Source organism: Cryptotermes secundus, unplaced genomic scaffold (assembly GCF_002891405.2).
Source record: "Cryptotermes secundus unplaced genomic scaffold, Csec_1.0 scaffold397, whole genome shotgun sequence".
Taxonomy (NCBI): domain Eukaryota; kingdom Metazoa; phylum Arthropoda; class Insecta; order Blattodea; family Kalotermitidae; genus Cryptotermes; species Cryptotermes secundus.
Window position 1 is genome coordinate 53,068 of NW_019731983.1, and position 19,965 is coordinate 73,032.

At 42.8% G+C, this 19,965-nt stretch overlaps 1 protein-coding gene across 2 annotated transcripts in view; it reads right to left on the bottom strand.

Moving 5' to 3' along the window:
- The window catches only part of LOC111867401 (probable G-protein coupled receptor 158), a gene marked incomplete at its 3' end in the record, with an annotated part of 242,176 nt that overhangs the window by 48,707 nt on the left and 173,504 nt on the right, over positions 1 to 19,965 (bottom strand). For both annotated transcript variants that reach the window (XM_033752667.1, XM_023857223.2), the window contains 3 exon segments: positions 5,838 to 5,974; positions 9,794 to 9,908; positions 15,923 to 16,489. In XM_033752667.1, the coding sequence (XP_033608558.1) occupies positions 5,838 to 5,974; positions 9,794 to 9,908; positions 15,923 to 16,440 (770 nt within the window).

Genomic DNA, 19,965 nt, shown 5'->3' on the forward strand with positions numbered 1-19,965 from the left:
CGAGGTTCCCACATTTTCCAGACAGTCGGCTCACAGATGGCAGTAAGGTTGTCAACCCTACGCGGCGGCCGCTCCCTACGCCCAGGAAGATTCTTGGTACTCATTTCTGTTAGAGGCTCAATCGACCCAAGGGCCAGAGTGCGGCTGGAAGGATTCGGTAAATTGAAAAATCCAATGACCTCATCGCGATTCGAACCTGCGCCCATCCGGTTTCTAGCATTGCGCCGCAAAAATTTTCTCTCTTTTCCACAGCGTTCAGGCTGGCTCTGGGAGCCAGTCAGCCTCCTATCCAATGGGTGAAGGGGGCTTTTTCCTCTGGGGTAAAGCGGCCGAGGCACGAAGCAGAACACTCACCTCCGTCTAGTGCCGAGGACAAGAATAGTGGAGCTATAGGCCCACTCCCACCACACCCATTCATGGCGTAGTGCTTAATTAGTTAAGTACACGGACAACTTTACTATTTACTACTACTACTACTAATCCGTCGTTTTAGTCCGCAGGCGAGCTATACCGACAGAGCGAGCGCCGCTTGTAGGCGAAGTTGGTGCCAACTTTAGCGGATAGAGGTTGTCGCGTGGTCAGCGCAACGAATCCCCATGGCCGTTAATCTCGGTTTTCTAGACCGACAACTTTACCGTTACCTACATATAATTAAAGAAATTCAGTACTTCATAATATTTGCACCTGACACGGAAGAAATTTCGTTAGCAATGATTTGGAGAAACCAAGTTCATTTCGTTATTACGATGGCCGTGTGTGTTCTCCCATCATGACGTCTGACTCTGCGGGCGGATACACAATTGTGTCACGCAGATTCACACTATTAATTCCAACATGAAGGCCTAATGATGAATCGTCTATACTTCCCTTAAATCAAGAGTTCATCTATTAACTAATTAATACCAAGGGACTGAGTCTTTTGAGACGTTGGTGTCTCCACCTTATCGTGGTGAGGGGGTTTGATTATGCCAAGGACCCTGAGAGCTATACCAGAGGTAGCGTAGCTACTGGCAGGGCCTCCCTTGCTGGACAGGTCAAAGGGTAGGCATCAGACGAAGAGAGACACCAAAAACCAAAAACTGATTAAGGAAGCAGCGTCATCAGCAGCGACTTGAAGCACAGAGAAAATGATACTCGAGATGGTTAAAGTTCGTATAGCAACAGGCGTGACCAGAGTGGTTTGAACGGCTGTTGTACTGCGATGTGGAAAGCAAATGGAAAAACTACCACATTATCCCTTTTCCTGGATAGTCTCTTTGCAAAAACAGAGATATCATGTATGCGAGATGTTTTTTCTGGAGACAAAACAAACCGGGGGGAGGGCGGATAGAAATGACCAGAAGACGAGAAAAGAGACGTAAGAAGATACTGGATGACCTTGAGGACAGAAGAGGATATTTTATTTGAAGGAGAAAGCTTCAGATTGCACTAAGTGGAGGAACTGTTTTGGGAGACACTGTGGACATGACGTCTGACAGATTACTGATGAATGAATGAATATGTTTAAGTTACATAAGAAATTCTCTGGCTTTCATAGAGCCCATCAAAGGTTCATATTGTGACATGACTAACCGTTGCTGGGCAACGGGAGGTGGAACGAGTTACCACGAAGACAGACCCTTATAAACGGTCGGTTGCCAAGTTACGCAACAGTAAGAAAAGCAGTGTTTGTTCGTGCCGAGCCGAAGCGCTCTGGTTTCTACGCAGCATTGCCCAGCAACGCTTTGTAAACACGGCGTCACGCAACAGGGGATCCCGTGCAGCGACTGTTGCTAGGCAATCGGTAAACACGACGTCACGCAACAGTGAAAGCTATCAAGTAACTGTTTTCTGTGTTGTCAGTGTGGAAGCTACACAACAGGAGTATTCGTCAGTGAGAGAGACTAACCAGTCAGTTGCAGTCTAGCATTCGCCGGAGTGAATGGAAGCAGGTGAAGTATTTGTGATACTGCCGATTGCAGTAGTTGTGGAACTGTGAATTGTGCAAATGTAAGAGCGAGTGGAATAAATTCGCTATATGCAAGACGGCGTGAAGTTATTTGTCCCGTTACATACCCAACACGTGACAATATCTTAAGCCAGATAAATCCAATCCAGGCCCTCCCATCATCTTTCTGTAAAGCCATTTAATTTCATCAACCCATCTAAGCCTTGGTGTTCCTATTTGTCTATGTCCTTCAAGTGTTCCTACCATACTATTTCATGCAGTCTCACATATTTGTTACAAACTCTGTTCACATTATTCTAATATTCGGCGAGCAGCACAAATTATGAAGTCCTCATCCATTATTCTTCAGCCAACTATTCTCCTCAGCTCCCTGTTCTCAAACACCCTCAGTACTATTTTAGTAGAATTTGAGATAACAGCATGGCAGTGTGCGAAATCTTCATGATACATTCAATTTGACAGGGCCTAATGAAGTGCAGAAATTAGGCATATTAAATCCATTACGCAGATAGACAGTGACCACAGGGCAATATACAAATATATACTGGGCTAAGCAAATGTGTAGCCGGTCACGGTAGCCGAGCGGTCTAAGGCATGTACTGTCTTCGCTCGCTTTGAAACCGGGATCGTGGGTTCGAATTCCACTCAGGCCTCTAACAGAAATGAGTACCACGAATCTTCCTTTGGGGGGGGGGGGTAAAGGACGGCTGACAACCTTACTGCCATCTGTGAGCCGACTGTCTAAGCAATGTGGAACCCTCAGCGTCTCACAACCCTATGGGCCTCCATGGCTTTCTTCACTATTAGAAACTGTTCATAATAATAAATCACTAAATTCTAGAAAGTCAGTCACAGTAACCGCGCGGTCTAAGCCATGAACTGCCTTCTCTCGCTCGGATGCTGGGATCGTGGGTTCTAATCCCATTCAAGTAACGAGTGTTTGTGGTGCACTGTGTTTAGTTAGAGGCCTTGCGAAGAGCTGATCAATCGTCCAAGGCGTCCTACCGTATGTGAAAAATGATCAGCTAACTGAATAAAAGGCCTGGGCCCTGAATGGCCTGGAAGAGTCATTGAAAACATCTGGAAAGTTTAATGCTTATGTACAATGACATTTATTTACAAAGGAAATCATTTGTTAAAGGCAGGTGTATAATTTCAACATAGCGATTTTTGTTGCCCTTAGTTTGATGCTGGTATAGCTCAGTCGGTAAAGCAACGGGCTATGGGCCGAGCGCCTGGAGTCCGATCCCCAGCTAGGGCAAAGATAATGTTTTCTACTACAGCGTCCAGACCGGAGTCCATCGAGTTTCCTATCCAATGGGTAGCGGTGGCTCTTTCCCCGGGGGTAAAGAGACCGAGTCATGAAGCTGACCGTTCACCTCCGTCTAGTGCTGAAGTAAAATATTTTGGAGCTATACCTCCAATCCCAGATGCGTCTTCATGGCATGGTGGTTAATTAAATAACCACAGCGAGAACTTTTACGTTTTAGTTTGATATGTTTAATCTTATGACAGTTCAGCAGACTTCGCAGGTATTAAATATTTAATACTTTACAAAACTAGGGACACGCGGTAGCGTAGTTGGTTGGGACATTATGCTACAAGTCGGAAGGTGGCATGTTGGATTCCCAATGAGGTCACTGAATTTTTCAATTCACGTAATCCTTCCAGCCGCACTATGGCCCTGGGATCGACTCAGCCTCTAACAGAAATGAGTACCAGGAATCTTCCTAGGGGGCAAAGGGCTTCCGGCGCGTAAAGCTGATAAGCTTAGCGCCATCTGTGATTCGACTGTCTAGAAAATGTGGGAGCCCCGACGTCTCACAATCTTATGGGCCTTCACGGACTGTTTTACAAAAACGTATCGTAACGCAGAACTCAAATATTGCTTTTCTGTTTACAGAGAGAACTTCTACATGTCCTTCAAAATGATTCTGTATATTGTACCGTAACTTCTGGTGCACGCTCTTGTATAAGAGAACGATTTTGTTTGCAGCAGGCTCTGAACGTATTTCAATATCTGCAGCAGAGCTACGTGATGTGTTCAACCTAAAACTATTTTTCTTCTCATAATTCAATGCAATGTGAGAACATAACCTCACTTCAATGTGATGTGGAGCAGAAGGATGTCACTTCAGTGCCATCCCTCGATCTGTTCACGGTACGGATCCCATAGTAGCTGGCAAGCAAGTAACCAGAGCTGCCAAATATGTTCTTTGCAGTTTTGAATCAGCCACTGACTTTTCGGGTTCATGTATTTCGAATAAAAGAGGCATACAATGATGAATTGGTTACTTTCGTGATCCATGTCATGTTCCAATTTTGTTCTATCAATTCCTTCTCTCCTCCTGGTGGGGAGGGTTGCATGACCTGATCGCTCAGAAAGCATAAGCAACGAGGGCGCAAGTTCATGGGAGGGTCACCCAAGCTGGAGAGGTTGAAGGGTACAGGCAGGGAAAGAAGTAACGCATTGTACCTCCAGGTTGAATGTTGGGCGTCATGCACTTATGAATACTAACAGAAAGGAACTGTCTTCGTTATTTGGACAGCTTGAGGTTATGGCAAAAGGAACAAATGTTTCCGAGGTTGAACTGCTGTGACGTCATAGCTAGGCCCTCTCTCTCTTCCACTGAACGCATGTTTCACTGACTACCATCTTGTGCCTGGGCTCCGTCTGGAATGAATCCAAAGTTCACCTACACTGACGTCACACTTTAGAATTCTACAGCGCTTGTAGCCAGGTTCTGATTAAGCTGAACTAAAGTTTAATCTGCTGTGACGTCACAACTAGAAATAATATCTTACAGGTGGGCTTAGGTTACGCTGAAATGGTTTCGACCTACCGTAATGCCTCATCTAGGAACTATTTTTTATTTGTTATTGTTCTTAGTGGGGTGAGACTGAGTCCATTTGGTACGGCGGCCACTACTGGCCTATTGTACCAGCCCCCAATGATAGATAATGGTGATTGTGTAGTAATTGGTGGAATGAAGATTGGCAGGGGAAACAGAAGTACTTGGAGAAAACCTGCCCCAGCACCACTTTATCCACCACAAATCCCACATGACCAGAACTTGGCTCGAACCCGTGCAGCTGCAGTGGGAAGCCAGCGACTAACCGCCTGAGGTATGGCGCGGCCTCATCCAAAAACTGAGGTACGTAGGACTGTGCTAGTTTTGTCACAACTACGAGCTATATTGTGTTTGCAGCCAGCTTCTGATTGGGCTCCAGGGATGTCGATGCTTGAAGAGACAATCACGTAGTAAACTTCTATACCAACATTTATTGTTGTTATAATGAATACACGGACGAGCTTCAGCCTATTGTGCTTACCTTGGTCGTTGCGTAGTAGCGCCTCGGACAATGGAAGATTATTCATTTCAGTATTATTCCACGCTATGCAGCTTAGAGCTGACCATAGGGAGGTCACTGGTTTCTACAGTTTCCTTACCGTATTATACCGATCTCTTTCCGCGGATACCTGGTTACTGAGCCGTTGCGTAGCAGTGAATGTTTCCTACCTACGATTGCGACTATCGTGCCTGAGGTACGCTGTCGTTGCAGTGCGCGAATCAATGGGCGTTGAAGCTGCCGTGGTCCACGCTGATTGGCTAGCGCTTGATTCGGTGTGGGTGGCTCCCACAGACTGAATTCAAGTTTAATATAATATGACGTCACAGATAAGCACTATCTTTCACTTAGAGCTGGGTTGAAAGTAAGTTCGACGTACCGTGACATTACAACTAGGGATTATGTTTCAGTTGTGCCAAATGCAAAGTTGGCCTTCTCTGCTTCACAGCTTACTTAACAAAACTGTGATCTCACAGCCTAGATAGAAACTTTCTCTTACAGTCCGACTTTGTATAGGGCCTTAATTGGCGTCTCTTACTTGTAGAGTGTCTCGTCTGCGTCTCCCTCTTCACCCCGGAAGTGACGCTTGGTGAGATCCGAGTCCTGGGAGAAGTAGCCAAGCCGGCACGTGCAAGTGTAGCCCCGTCGCAACCCAGGGCCCTTGGCAGGCACGCACTGCGCATACAAACAGTGTCACGGTACAGCACAATGACAAGGTGCAAGTGGTGGCATCACTATACCTCATTCGGAATGTCTATGGAGTTCGTGTAAACAGACCGACTGTTCCCACTGTTCACTGTGTCTTAATGTACTACTGTTGCAACGAAGAGAGACACAGTGTTTAGTGTGAAAAGTACTTATCCGCCGATGTTTTGTTTACATGTACTCCGTAAGCATTCTGAATGGCACCTTGCTCGCTTAAAACAGAAGAAATAAAGAGTAAACGATACAATAAGCCAATAACGACAGAGAACACAGAGATAGAACGAGTAACATATTTCTGCTATTTGGGGAGCAAAGTATCTGAAAATGGACGAGCCCCACAAGATGTTAGCAAGAGAATCATAAAGGCATCAGGAGCTTTTGCCGAACTGCAAAAAGTCTGATAGCCCTCCCTTATAAACAGAGGTACAAAGATAAAAGTTTTCAATGCTTGTGTTAATTCTGTGCTTTTATACGGCTGTGAGACCTGGCTGGTTACAAATCAATTAAGAATGAAAATTCAAACGTTTATTAACAGATGTTTGATTTCTATATAAGAATTGGGTGGTCTACAACCATTTCAAATAAAGAGCTCTGGCAGCTATCTGGCCAAACAGGTATAAATATTGAGATAACAAAAGGAAAATTTAGATGGGTTGGCCACACGCTGAGGAAGGATGATGAACAGCCATCAGAGGTGGAATCCTCAAGGAAAGACAGGAAGGGGAAGACCAAGAAACAGCTGGAGGGGAACCATTCTGAGAGAAGCTGAAAGAAGTTGGAATGAGCTGTAGCATTTAGGGGCTCAAGTGGTTAGTCGCTGGCTTCCCACCTGGTCTGGTCAAGTGGGATTTGTGGTCGACAAAGTGGCGCTGGGGCAGGTTTTCTCCGAGTACTTCGGTTTCCCCTGCCAGTCTTCATTCCACCAATTGTTCCACAATCACCCTTACCTATCATCTGGGGCTGGTACAACAGGCCAGAAGGGGCCACAGTACAAGGGACTTAGTCCCACCCCACTAGCAATGAAAAAAATACGGGCGGCTCGGGACAATGGAAAAAGCTTGCAGACGGCTTATGTTCCTGGTGGAACTACAGAATATATTTATTATTGTTTTCCTTGGGATTGTTATTAATTTACTGCGGTTATATAGACTGTCATATTTTGTTTTTCTGTTCTTAAGTTATTTTTGTGTATTTCTATGTACTCATGCTACTTTGTAATTGGCCTCTGTGCTGTTAAGTTCGCACGTAATTCATTCATCAGTAATCTGTCAGACGACAGGTCCACGGTCTCTTCCAAAACATTTCCTCCACTTAATGCGATCTAGAGCTTTCTTCTTCAAATGAGAATATCCTCTTCTGTCCCCAAGGTCATCCAGCATCTTCTTACGTCTTCCTCCTCGTTTTCTGGTCACTTCTATCCGCCCCTCTATCTTTCCTTCAATAACTTCTTTTAGAAGGCACTTACCGCGTAAGATATGACCAATCCAATTAGCCTTCCGTTTCCTTATTTCATGTAGGATATTCCTCTGCTCACTGACTATAAATAACACTTCTTCATTTCTCACATAATCGGTCCAACTGATCTTCTCCATCCTTCTCCAACACCACATTTCAAAGCTTTCCAGGTGTTGAATTGAACTGAATTATTGTAACGGCTTAACGAAGAAGGTGTACCATGGAAGGTCTGTGGGTTATATAAAGACGTAACAAGTGAAGAAGTTGAGGGGTATTCTTCTGGGATGTAGCGCCGTGTCCAGTCCGGCAGAAATTCACGGATGTTTCAGAGCAACGTACTACATCTCTGGTCAGCGTCAAAGAGTGAGCTACGCAAGACGCAGGTGTTGCTCCTAAGGGCCTGAGAAATTCCTCAGGACCCTTCATAGTCACTGCTGTGAGAACATCAAATTCAACTGAAGTTACTTAGCATTTATTACTTCATCCTGGTGAATTGAAAGGTGTAGGAAGGAAATAGTACTGAAGAAATTATTGTGGATATATTGGGAAGAACTAAGTAAAACCATGAAACACTTCAGTTTGCGTTCTGGCCGAGATTGGTTAGCTTCCAGTCTTCTCCGAATTCTGGTTTAGAAGATAAAATTTTGTGATATTCTTCCGGGGTTTTCTATTTATCTGGAAATTATTTCGTTTTTATGACTATATTTGGAATTGCTATAAAATGTGGGACTGTCACTTGTGAATTATATTACACTAGCGAAATTCCAGTTGAAAAATAAATATAACACAGAATAACAAAAAAAAAAAAAAAAAACTAANACTAAATTGAAACCACAGAAACAAATGAAGGCAGCGAACTGAAAATTTGATAATTCTCATGTCTAGCTAAGCCTATGAAAGAGCACCTTTCATTGACCTACTTTAAATCGAACGTTCTGAAATCTGGATTTCAGAGTACGTACTGCATAGACTTGAAGGGATCTGGAAACATAATTTGACAAAGTAATAATAATTCAATTCAATTCAGTTCTTTATTATTTATGTGCCGAGTCAACAGCCACAAGGCCAATTACAGACACAGCACAGTGCAGACACAGGTAATTACATTATGGACAAACACAACATGAAGTCAAAGACTAATTACAGGCAAGCAGTGGCGGAATGCAGAGAAGGAGAGGTAACGAAATCCTGATAACTAAGAATCACATAACACAGAACACTAGGAGCACGAACAAATATTATTAACAAATTTTGGCTCTTGAGTATAAACGTGATTGAGAGAAACGACCCCGACTGCAAATATATCGAGATATTTACCCACCGCGTTGGCAGCACAGACGCACCGAGCAGAATGACAGTGTTTGTTAGAGAGACAAACACCAAACAATGAGAAGTCCCTAAGATTGCTGGGAGGAACAGGAAGGCTAATAATAATAATATTAATAATAATAATTTATTGACGTGCTTATTTAATAGCACAAAGGTTAATTATAAAAACAAATTATAAATTATTATTATAAATTATTATAAAAACAAACAAATACATACACACAGTCAAAAGGCAAAAGAAGGCAAGAGGCATAATTTACATAATTAGAACAATAATAGTATTATAATATTTTGATGATAATAATAATATCATAATAATTTAGAGTTACCTTTCTCTACACCCTAATGCGGCTGATCACTTGAAACACTGCAGTTTGTTGCTATCTTCTTCTTGGCAGTTCCATCGTAACTAACACAGGTTCAAAACGCATCTGACTTCCACGAAAATGATGTGATGAGAAATCGAAAAACTTTATAAAAGACAGCGCTCTGCTTACGGTATTTACACATAGATACGGACATGACTAACGTACGGTCTATTTGTGTTATAAATTATGAAATCGCTTAAAAAAACAATTTCATCATGGCTTAAAGCAAGAGGACAAATATCTCCAAACTGCCTCTGTTACGTTTATCCTCAATATTGACTCGTAAATAAACCGACGGACTGCGAATTTGAAATATTTTTGACAGTTCGGAAAATAAAATGAGTAAGGATGCATTTTGCGGTGGAATACGATGATAAGGACTCCTTTCTTACACTGTAATGTCAACCCTGCTTTCATACTCTTCCAAAGCAGGTTATGATAACACAGCCATATGATATGGAGGAAATTCCACTGGCAAAAATGAGATTCGATTAATTTAATTGAAGAAAAGGTTATAATTTTGGATCCGACCGTTGTTTAATGCGATACCAGTTGCTACAAAAGTCAGTCCAATTGACTCTACAATCTGTCATTCACAAGCCAATCAATGAATTAATAAGCAACTATTAGCATTTACCTCTGCTGTATCCTGGTCACACCTATGTCCGCCTCCAAATATAGAGCTGAAAGTCTCATTACATTGATGAATGTCAAGATGTTCATCCACTGGAAAGAAGATGCCAGCCGCACCCCTGGAAATTTACGAGGAAATTAAAATCAGCATTTTAATTCCCGATTAACCAACTAATTAACAGTATCGGACGGATTCCTCCATTAATGAGGTTCAAGTTTTTCATATACCCTCGGGTGACAGTAAGAATGAACATAAATTCCCTCCTACACATCCATCTATCAACTGCCTACCCTCTGCGTGTCTTCCTCCACTACAACCATTTGTCACTTTTATTCTCTCTCTCTACCTTTCCCCCTTCGCGTTCTCTGTTTGTTACTGATACTGACGGAGATTTCGTGTGCAATGTTGGTAGTGCGGGAGAGCATAAGATTTCCTTAAATTTCGGCAAGTCGTGTTCATTCTTTCTCTGACCCGAGAAGAGTAATTAAATCCCCCCGCATTTATGGAACCCAAAGGTTAAATGTCATATTGGTATGGGCCCACAAGAAGACATCTCGAGCAAGATCCTTGCACCCTAATTCTTATCATTCTAATATTATCCTACCATCTAGAGACAGGCATATCAAATTGAATTTTCTTTCAACATTTCTGACTAAAATGCCGTATATATTTCTCAACCCTCCCATTTCATCCCCTTTCATTGATCATCCCTATAATTACACACATTCACTCTTACTGTTTTGTTAATTCTAAATACTTACCTTAACACCTTATTATTTAATGCCATCAATCTGTACTTTAACTCCGTACTCTATCTAAATTCTACCTGTAGTGTGAAATACCAAGTTTCACACTCATACCAAAAGGAGGATGCTTACGACTCTCCTATATCTTCTCTTCGTCACTGCTTTATTGAAAGCAAGAGTACAACAGCAATATACAGAGACTTCCCAAAATTAGAGCTTGAATGGTACATTACATACAGAAAGATGTAACGAACACACGAATCAAGGAAGAAACTGCCACGTGTAGAGGAGCCGTTACACACGCATAACTCACGAGATTGTTAAGAAGAAGAGTTGTCACACACACACACACGTGTGTGTCTCAAGGAAGGGACTGACCCATAATCAAGGTTGTCAGACACATGACTCAAGAATGAGACTGTCTCATAATGACAGTTGTTACACGTGTGACTCAAGGAAGAGACTGACCCATAATGAAAGCTGTCCCACACACATGACTCAATGAGACTGTCTCATGATATTTGTTGCACATGTGACTCAAGAAAGGGACTGACTCACAATCAAAGTTGTCACAGACACACACATGACTCAAGAATGAGACTGTCTCATAACGACAGCTGGTACACATGTGACTCAAGGAAGAGACTAACACATGAAGGAAGGCTGCTACACAAGCATACGTCGAGACAGAAACTGTCTCGGAGAAAAGTTGTTACAACACGCGAGTGAAGAAAGAGGCTGTTACATAATCAGAATCATCATGAAAACCTTACACGAGAAAGAATAAGTTGACCTTACAAACTAAACTTTTACGAATGTCGTCTGCTACGGTTTCGTTGAAGCAACGAACTCTACAGGATTCGTAAGCCCGTTACAGAAGAAACAGGCGACTGATGCCGAAGGCTGCTTTACGTAAGACGTGTCACTGGAGGATGTTCAGCAATGGCTCTAACCTTAATAGTACAAACATCAAGTACAAAAATTTGCATACATTCTAAATATGTAAATAAATAAACCAGGTGTCTGACCTAAAACTGCAACTGGGTTCATACGAATTCTCCATTTCGAATACCTGTACGTTTATATTTGTTGATGGTGGCATTTCTATTTGCCTATATAGAATCTCGAGAGAGTTGTTTAGAAATTAAATATGGCGTAATGTAATGTAATGTAATGTAATTAATGATTAAAATATACTACCTGAATTTACAACCCATAAAAATACAATAAAAGAGAGAGAAAATATATTACTAAAATTATATGTAGAAAATAATATTCCTGAAGAAGTGAGAAACTTCTGTTACTTGCGTTGCAGTAGGCCTACAGGTTATGAGAGAGATAAACCTTGCTCCTTATTCCGCAAGCAGGCAACTGCGGGGGGGGCAGAGACAAAACACCGAACTCTAAAGACTGAGGATATCGCAATGCGTTGCCTGGTTACGGCTACCACACATGTCGGGTGGGGGGGGGGCATGATGTATTGATAACAGGTAAAGGAAAGCAGACAACTCTGAAGATAAGTGCCATGTCGTCCTAGACGGCTGTCGCATGAAGTAACGTGGGGCTCAATAGAACTAACCACAATTCAGCAGTTCCTGGAACTATAGCTATAGTAGCAGACCGTAGCAGACGACATTCGTAAAAGTTTAGTTTGTAAGGTCAACTTATTCTTTCTCGTGTAAGGTTTTCATGATGATTCTGATTATGTAACAGCCTCTTTCTTCACTCGCGTGTTGTAACAACTTTTCTCCGAGACAGTTTCTGTCTCGACGTATGCTTGTGTAGCAGCCTTCCTTCATGTGTTAGTCTCTTCCTTGAGTCACATGTGTACCAGCTGTCGTTATGAGACAGTCTCATTCTTGAGTCATGTGTGTGTCTGTGACAACTTTGATTGTGAGTCAGTCCCTTTCTTGAGTCACATGTGCAACAAATATCTATGCTTATTATAATAAGCATCCCAAGGAACCGGGATACGGGCTGAACGGCCTGAGTTCAATTCCCGGCAGAGGCAAAGAGACTTTCTCCAGACTCTGGGGCCGACCTAGCCTTCCATTCACTGGATACCGGAGGTTCTGTCCCTGGGGTTATAGCAGTCAGGACGTGAAGTTGACCGCTCACATCCTACTAGTGTCTAGGCGAAGAATTGTGGAGCTGTACCTCCACTCCTCCATATGTCTTCATGTCATAGTGCTTAATTAATTACGTACGGGAACAACTCCAACCATCCATACAACCACCTAACCATCCGCCCGTCCGTCCGACCATCCATCTATGGCTCTACAGTCCGTTTTTTGGACCTTGTCAACTTTTTCAGTTTACTGACCGTATACAGAGTAGTTAGGGCTTTTTGACTGGGGATCAGCCCGTCGTAAGGCCGCTACCAACACACAGGACAACATAAACACAGAATAAACGCAGACAGACATGCCTGCCTTGAGTGGGATTCGAATCCGCGATCCAAACGTTCGAGCGAGCGAAGACAGATCATAAGCAACCTGCTTGGGAATGCCTGAAGCAAACATTACTAAGAATTCTACAGATTAATTCCCATACATATGCTTTCCATGGATCCGAATATTGGATGTTAGGGAAAGAAACAATAGGAAAACGTAAAAACGTGTGCTCAGAGCAGTCACTGGAAACGGAATGGAGGATCATAGACAAGCTAATAAAATCATGACAATCTCAGTACAGACGGAAAATCGGCTGAGACAAATTGTGCCTAATGAAAGCAAAATAGCCCCCTCAATTACGCATCATAAGAATTATTCTAAGGGGCTTTTTTTCCCCCTTGGCACTATAGCCTCAGTGGGCCTAGGCCTACCTCCATGAACTTCTCCGTTCACTTCGGTTTTTCTAGATCTTACACATTCGGTAGGACTCCTTGGGCGGGTGATCAGCTCGTCGCAAGGCCTCTACTTGTACACAAACACAGAAAAACGCACACACACAAACTAAACATCCATGCCCTGAGTGGAATTTGAACCCACGATCCCGGTTTCCAAACGAGCGAAGACAGTACGTGCCTTATACCGCTCGGCTACCGTGCCCGGCCTAAGGGGTTTATAGGAGTGATAAATTAATAATTTTGTATCTTAGTACTCAACCTATGTGTTTAACTTCCGCTGGTAGATATTTCTGCTATGTGATATGCAGAAATTTATTTTTGAATTGCCCTACAGGAAACAACGACCATTCCTCCACAGCCTCTCTGATTCATTAGTCAGAATCGTCATTAAACATCTCGACAGGTACAAGAACGTCACAGCTGGAATCCAGACAGCCAACTTCATAGTGCCGGGAGTTGCCTCAAAGCTGGAAGTTACTCATTCTCTCATGAAAGCACCCAAGTGTGTAGAAGTGTCTTCTACGCAACGCCCTCCAATTTCCACATTACACCCTATTTCTAAAAACTCCATTTATATCTGTCTGCTTCCATCCGGACGTTCCTATTAAAAGTTTCCCGAAGAATATGTTAGAGGCTGGCGGACTTCTCATTTCCCTTATACGCGTTAGAGCTTTCTCCCGTCTCGTGCATTTTCATTTAATTAACCTGACAATACTCCGCAGCGCGTGCATATTGCTCGTATTTATGTTTACGTCTGGCCTCACAGCAAGCCCCGTTATGCAGCAGTAACTGGTTCAGGTGCAGAGGCCTCCCGAAACCTAAATCCAGAGAAGTTACTGTCACAGAAACTGGTTCAGGTGCAGAGGCCTCCAGAAACCTAAATCCCAGAGAAGTTACTGTCGCAGTAACTGGCTCAGGTGCAGAGGCCTCCAGAAACCTAAATCCAGAGAAGTTACTCTCGCAGTAACTGGCTCAGGTGCAGAGGCCTCCCGAAACCTAAATCCCAGAGAAGTTACTGTCGTAGTAACTGGTTCAGGTTCAGAGGCCTCCCGAAACCTAAATCCAGAGAAGTTACTGTCGCAGAAACTGGTTCAGGTGCAGAGGCCTCCAGAAACCTAAATCCCAGAGAAGTTACTGTCGCAGTAACTGGCTCAGGTGCAGAGGCCTCCCGAAACCTAAATCCAGAGAAGTTACTGTCGCAGAAACTGGTTCAGGTGCAGAGGCCTCCAGAAACCTAAATCCCAGAGAAGTTACTGTCGCAGTAACTGGTTCAGGTGCAGAGGCCTCCCGAAACCTAAATCCAGAGAAGTTACTGTCGCAGAAACTGGTTCAGGTGCAGAGGCCTCCAGAAACCTAAATCCCAGAGAAGTTACTCTCGCAGTAACTGGCTCAGGTGCAGAGGCCTCCCGAAACCTAAATCCAGACAAGTTACTCTCGCAGTAACTGGTTCAGGTGCACAGGCCTCCGGAAACCTAAATCCCAAACACGTTACTGCCGCAGTAATAGATTCTGGTGTCGAGGCTTCCCTGACGTAGATAGTCGAGAAGTTATTCTTGCGATAACGGATTCTTACATCGAAGTTTCCCGCATCTTAAATACCGAGACATTATGCCGTCATTTGCAAATTTCATCAGAGTACATTTATTTTAAATATGGTTTAATAAAAATGATGAAATGAAGCAGGGTGAAATAAATAGGCGAGGTATGTAGCACTCAAGCGATGGAGAGGAGGTAAGTAAAAAGCCTGATAGCAAGCTGAAGGCATGGAATCACCCAGAAGAACAGGCATAAGTGGGTGGGTAACATTACAATGGGAATTACATTTCAGCATCCTGTTACATTGAGGTGTTATTAAAAAATTATAACAAAAATTATATGTACACCTTCAATAATGCAACAATGATATATTTAAAATAAATAAAACAGAAGACACCTAAAACATGTTCTTCACTAAAAGTGTAGTTTTTATACTTTAAATTGTTATTAAATGTTAAGTTATGAACATGTAGCAAATTAGAAGAACATATACAAATTAAAGACATTCTAAATTATTTTATAGTGACTTTTAGTGTAAACGATATACCTGTAATATCTTGATGACATTTTATAACATTTAATGACATTTTAAATTATTGAAACTACACTTTTAGTGATGAACATATTTTAGGCGTCTTTTATTTTATTTATTTTAAATATCGTTGTTGCATTATTGACGGTGCACATATAATTTTTGTTATAATTAAAATGGATGTTGAAGGTATAGAAGGTAGTGTTTAGACTGGATTCATATGATTGAGTATAGTAGCCATGACTCTTGTGAACAAGATAAATATTCTTCTGGTTCCAAGAACAGCTCAGAATTGCTTGACTAGATGATCACCTATTGACTTTCCATGTTGGACTCTGCTGTTGAATTAGTTAGGTAACCCTTTTTATCCGTACAGCGTACATCTTAGATTCCATTCTTATGTCTGAAGGGTAACATCCCGTTTCCCGTGGACAAACCAAGACCCACTGTGTGCCCAGATAACACTGTACCTGTGCAGTGAGACCGAGTAACCGAAAAGCCATTTTCTTGTAAGGCAGTCCAGAAACGGAGGCGTCCAGAGCTCCGTGACGTCAGACGCCTTGGAACTCTGGTTCCAGTCAGCATCCAGCACAGTCCGCCATGTCGTATCCACCAAAGACGACAAATTGCTAAGCCGATGGACCCGGGTGCTGTCGTCACCAGAGCGGTAGATGACGGTAGCGTTCTCTGGTGGACGGGACAAAGATACGGCAATGGCCGTCAGCACACGATGCTCCTTCAGCTTCAGCATCAGCAACCGCTCCACGTCACGAACCCCTCCTGCCACTTCCTGAGCGGCTTGCATGGCGACAGGCTTCAGGTTGACTACCCGATCTGGCAGGTTACCCGCAGACAGCAGCACACCCTCGAGAACAGTGGGTACGCAGGAGCCCAGAAGCTCGGTGTCATCTGGCAACAAGCTCCGGTTGGTTCCGCCTATCACCGCACGCACCGCCACCAGGAGGAGCACCAATAGCGACGCTTTCATCACGTCATCACTCAGGACTGCCACGTGGCCTCTGTGACCAACCGCATGTCTGCAACAAACAATCGTAGATGTGTATTAAACATACTAAAATAAAAAGATAAAGTTGTCCCTATTCACAACTATTTAAGCACTACGCCATGAAGGCGTATGGGGGAGTGAATCGATACATCCATATTTTCTTGACCTTGGCACTAGCTGGAGGTGGGTGGTTAGCTTAACGCCCCGGCCGCTTTACCCCCGGGGAGAAAGCCCCCGGCACCCATTGGATACAAGGTTGCATGGACCCCCGAGCCGGTCTGGACGACGTAGAGAAGTGAAAATTCTTGATCCTACTGGAACTCGAACTCCGACTCCTCAGTCGTCGAGCCCGTAGCAAGTCGCTATACCGACTACGCTATCCCGGCTCCTATAAAATATACTAAAGCAGGAAGAAACAGCATTGGCCGGACAATTTGCTAGCTCTACGTTTTCCATGTAAGTGTTATTTCCTTACACTATGTTCCTGACAGAACAGGAGAAATGGCACACTACGTTATATTGTAAGAAGGATGCCTTTAGGTTGATTATTTAACGACGCCGTCAATATCGAGAGTATATAGTGTCCAAATAAGCTCTTGTTTACGAAACATTTTTATTAAATATATTATATTATACGTACTTTACAAAATGCGTGAAAAATAGTCCGAATATGTGAAATGTGACATAAAATTGAGAATAACCTTTAAAAATATTTTAGATCTACAGAGTTCGTCCACCCATAAATTGGAATAAGAGTAAAAACAAAAATATACCCCCCCCCCCGTTTATGGGACTCAATACCATTACAAATTGAGACAACCTTTTGTTAATTTTCCCTCTCATGTTATGTGCCAAATGTCATGCATTCCATGTGCAACCACTGCGTGCCTTGTAGGAAATCACGTCGTTCACCAGAGACAAAAAAAAACCGAATCGAGGGATCACTACTGGCCTTCGAGGTCACTTCACCCTACGATCTTCCAATGGTTCATCGCAGTGTTGTCACTTCTCGTTTACCCTCCACAGGCATATTCCATATTTCCGTTCCAGTCTCACATGAGGCACCATTCTTCTGCTTCGGCGTGTAATGTGATCACGTGGGATTGAGCGTGCACGTAACGCCATCTGATACGCAAATTAATATTTGGCAACAGAGCTACATACTTATGGCTAACTCAGTCAGGTGAGGTTAGGAATCAACATATAAAATCTCCGACCGACTTAACCCCCTCAAGAAAAAAATTGCTTCTCAATTTCATTGAAAATGAGTAAGCTCACACAAGGCTGTTCGGGATGCGGTGGAGATAAGCTTGCTGATGCAAATAGACCGCACCTGAGAACCAATCGTCATTTTATTCTACCAATAAACAAGTCACTTACTGGAAGACACAGTCTTTACCAAATCCACCAAAGTCACATAAAAACTAATAAAGACATTCCGTGAATTAAAATGCAGATTTTCTTAAATGTTATAGCGGGTATTAAACACACTAACCAAAACAAAAAACAAACTCCGTGGCCTGTAGTCCACAAGTGAACTATACCGACCGAGCGAACGCCGCTTGTCGGCAAAGTTAGTGCCAACTTTTTCAGATAGAGGGTTTCGCGTGGTGAGCGCAACGGATCCCCTAGGCCGTTAATTTCGGTTTTCTAGACCGGAGCCGCTATTTCCTTGAAATAGCTCCTCAATTATCCTCACGAGGCTGGGTGGATCCCGTTCCAGACCCACTACTTCTCAGAAAATCTGGTAGCGTTGGGCATCAAAACCGTGACCTCTGGATCTGTAGCCAGGAACTCTGACCACTAGACCACAGAGGCGGTCTAAACACATTACCCACTGTACTTAAAAATTGTTAAGGACTGAACTGGGAAGTATTTAAACCGCTGTAACTTGACAGTTTGTAACACTGCGTATTGATTCCTTTCCACAGTTAAAGCCAATATCAGAGAATGCGGTGCCTCATTAGCGCACTAGCGCATTAGTGTATCAGTCGGAGAAAGTAAACACGGAAAGGTATTTAAGCCGAATTTGATTTCTTGCGGCGGTGATTATGAAGTGTACTGTCTGCTGGGTTGTAACCTGCATCTTCGGAAGCGAGTACTAAACCAATTAAAAAGAAAAAACTAGTAAATTGCGGCCTGCTTCTGCTGATTTATTGCCCACTTTAACTCTTCAGTCCTAAAAATAAAGACGAAATTTTCCTCCGAAACGTTAGGACATATCCGAATTACACGACGTTAAAACTCTAAAGATCATACCCCTCCTATTTTATGTTCATTTTTCTATAGAATCTTCACTAATTACACGCGTTCCTTTCATGTAATATTGAAAATAAGACAGAGCTAGAAAATGTGGAACTAAGTCTGAAGCTTCCAGTCGAGGGCATTGTTCGGTGGGATACAGGTGCTGCCTCTCCAGAGATTCTGATGAAACACCGACGGATGACAATGGCATTCAGACCTACTGACGTACATGTTCTTGTGTTTCAACTTACATTTCCTTTTATTTTGTATTCACTTCCACCGACTTCATTCACAAGCTGTGTTAGTCCGGCTCTCTAACAATTTATCTTCTCCTTTGCTTTGTGTTCTTTACAGTAAGCATACAAAACAGTGTGCATAATGCAGATAAGTCCGTCCTGATATTTCGTTGCCAAAATCATGCCATGGAGGTGTGAATTTGAAGAGGAATTCAATGTCTATTATTACTCGGTCGACACAATTCTGGTATGAACACACCACGCGTTTGCACGTATACCTGTACTGCGAACATCATCATGTACATAAGAGCTTTTACAATCACCTTTCCTTCTCTCTGCTATATTTCCTTACATTTGCCAGTGTTTATACGTTAGGCGTGCGTTGTACAGGTATGTTGTTTATGTAACGTCCTTATGCAATGGATTGCTTATTTACTTACTCATGGAGCTGAGCCCTTCTGGAGGAGCTGCCAATTCTGCAGCTACTCAAGAATTTCTCAGCATTTTATGGAACGGGAAGGTTCATTACCGTGTTCACAAGAGCCCTCCACTGGTCTCTATCCTGAGCCAGATCTATCCAATTCACACCATCCCATCCTATCTCTCTAAGATCCATTCTAATATTGTCCACACACATACGCCTTGGTCTTCCCTGTGGTCTCTTTCCTACTGGCTTTCCCACCAATGTATTAAATATTAAAATTAAAATTTTTAAAAATATTAAAACAACTTCATAGGAATTAAAATTTAGTTGTGTGTTAAAAGGTATATATATATATATATATATATATATATTGTGACATGACGCCCGGAAGCCGGAATAGTGAAATAATAATAGACATATAGTGATAGGAAAGGACTAGGTAAACGCATTCCCACGGCAACGAATACGCAAGCAACAATTGAGTAACTTCCGTTTCTATGAAAAGGTGCTGTAAGCACGCCTACCCAACAATAGAGAGGATGTGTCTTCTGCGTGGTCCGTGCAAAGTGGTTATAAAGAAGAGTTCATTTGAGAAGAACTGAG